General features: G+C 64.8%; 1 protein-coding gene across 1 annotated transcript in view; it reads left to right on the top strand.

Annotated features, from left to right (window-relative positions):
- Positions 1-1,918, top strand: part of LOC124232372 (probable bifunctional dTTP/UTP pyrophosphatase/methyltransferase protein) — a gene marked incomplete at its 5' end in the record, with an annotated part of 4,574 nt that extends 2,656 nt beyond the window's left edge. The window contains one exon of the mRNA XM_046649340.1: positions 971-1,918. Coding sequence (XP_046505296.1) covers positions 971-1,176 — 206 coding nt within the window. The remainder of the gene's footprint in view (positions 1-970) is intronic.
- Positions 1,919-1,981: the final 63 nt, after the last annotated feature.

The raw sequence follows: 1,981 nt of genomic DNA, 5'->3' as shown, positions 1-1,981 counted from the left end.
ATGCGTGTATCGGTTCAGAGAGGGATTTATTATAAGGAGTAGGTTCCCGCGATGGTGGAGGCTGACCCATCCGGGCCGCAGACTCAGGGGAGAGCGGGGTGGCAGGTGGAGTCTGACGCTGTCCGGAGGCAGAATTCCCTCTTCCTCGGGGGAACCCCACGTCCTGTTGCTCTTGGCGCCTTCAACTGATTGGGCGAGGCCCACCCACGCGATGCAGGTCCATGCTGCGGCCTGACCCGACCCAGGGCCTCCGCAGGCCGGCCGCTCTGCATCCTCCCAGCCTCCCGAGAACCCCGGGGGTCCCGTTGGCCAACACGGGGTCCGAGAGGTGCCAGCAGCTTCCGCGCCCCAAGTTCCACCAGGGGACGAGACCCCCCCAGGACTCAGGGGGACGTGCATGGGAACCGGGGCACCGAGCAGCCACAGACACGCCCAGAGAGGGTCCCTCCCCTGCAGCCTCCGGAGGGAGCTCGGGCCCCGTGACCCCCGTGACCCCTTGATTGTCCCCAGAGGGAGAAATTACCCCACCCCAGGGCCGTGCAGAGAGCTGAAAGCGGGCTCCGGGAATAGAAATAAGCCTTCTGGAAAAGCGCCACAGCAGCCCCCCCCTCACGTGCATTTTCCAGTCTCTCCGCCCGGCTCTTCCGGGACCCGGCGGGGCCGGTGCTGACCTGCTCCCCGGCGCTCCACACCCGGGTCCCTCACCAGGGTTGCACCGTGAAGGGGAGGCCCGGATGGCATTCGGGAGGCGGGGGCCTCCGTCCCCACCATCGGCCTTCCTCCCGCGTTTGCACACGGCGACTTCCCTCCCTCCGGGGAGCCCCTGTGGTGCCTGCCGTGGACCCGGCACCCCAGGCTGGGTCCTGAGACGTCTCCCTCTCTGTGTCTCTGTGTCTCTGTCTCTCCTCTCTGTCTCTCCATGTCTCCTCTGTGTCTCTGTGTCTCTGTGTCTCCCTCTCTGGTTCCCCAGGCGGCGGCCTCCTGCTGGTGGACGTGGCGGCGGGGCCCGAGGCGGAGGCGGAGGCGGAGGCGGAGGGGCTGCGGCGGCGGGGCGGCGGGGAGCGGAGCGCGGCCGTCTACGCGCACCTGCTGCGGCGCCTCGGATTCGCGGACGTGCGCGCGGCGGGCGCGGGGGGCCGTCCGCTCGCGCTCCTGGGCACCCGGGGCGCCCCCTGACCCGCGCTGTCCCGGCCCCCGGGCTGCCCCCGCGGGATGCATGAGTCCGGCCCCAAGGCCCGCTCCCTGGTGGGCTGGGAAAACGGGGTGCCGTGGGGGCGGGGGCGGCCCCCACGCCTCTCCCACCGCCCGCCGTCCTCGCGCCTCCGCCACCTGCGCCCACGCAGGGCCCTATGATTGACAGTTCCGTCGGCCACGCCCACCCTGCACCGCGCGTGCGCGCGCCCAGCCTCCCCTCTCTGCAGGGAGGGGACCCCCGCGCCCACCCGGCCAGGCTCTTCCCGCCAGTGTCGCTGATCCGTGTTGGGCAAACAGCAAGCCCCCGCGAGGAACTCGGCACAGCAGGCAGCTGCAAGGGTGGAGCACCTTAGACGGGGCTGTTCGGATACAAGGTCGCCATTAGGAAACACTGTCACCAGTAGAGACGATTTCTGAAACAGACTGTAACCAAAAAAAATTAGGAGCGCCACCGGAAGGACCTGCAACTGGAACACACGACCATGCACTCGGGGCTTTCGGAAGAAAAAGGAAAAAAAAAAAAAATTATTAGAAAAAACGCCCAACTGTGCGATGGGGTCACCTTCCGACCGGCCCCCCTGTGGGTGTGACAGGTCAGTCTCGCTGTCCAGCTCAGGCCACCACAGGTCACGAACGGACAGACCTACGGGCCTTTGGATAAACTGTTTCTCTGTGGAAGATATTTTAAATAAATTCAACACAAATTACGCATTTTATATATAAACGTATGGATATACGTTTATAATTTACATACTATTATCATTGTAGAAATACTATTATAGTTTTC

Source organism: Equus quagga, unplaced genomic scaffold, assembly GCF_021613505.1.
Source record: "Equus quagga isolate Etosha38 unplaced genomic scaffold, UCLA_HA_Equagga_1.0 HiC_scaffold_5135_RagTag, whole genome shotgun sequence".
NCBI lineage: Eukaryota > Metazoa > Chordata > Mammalia > Perissodactyla > Equidae > Equus > Equus quagga.
The sequence above is the reverse complement of the archived record's forward strand: the minus strand, read 5'-3'. Positions and strand labels throughout refer to the sequence as shown.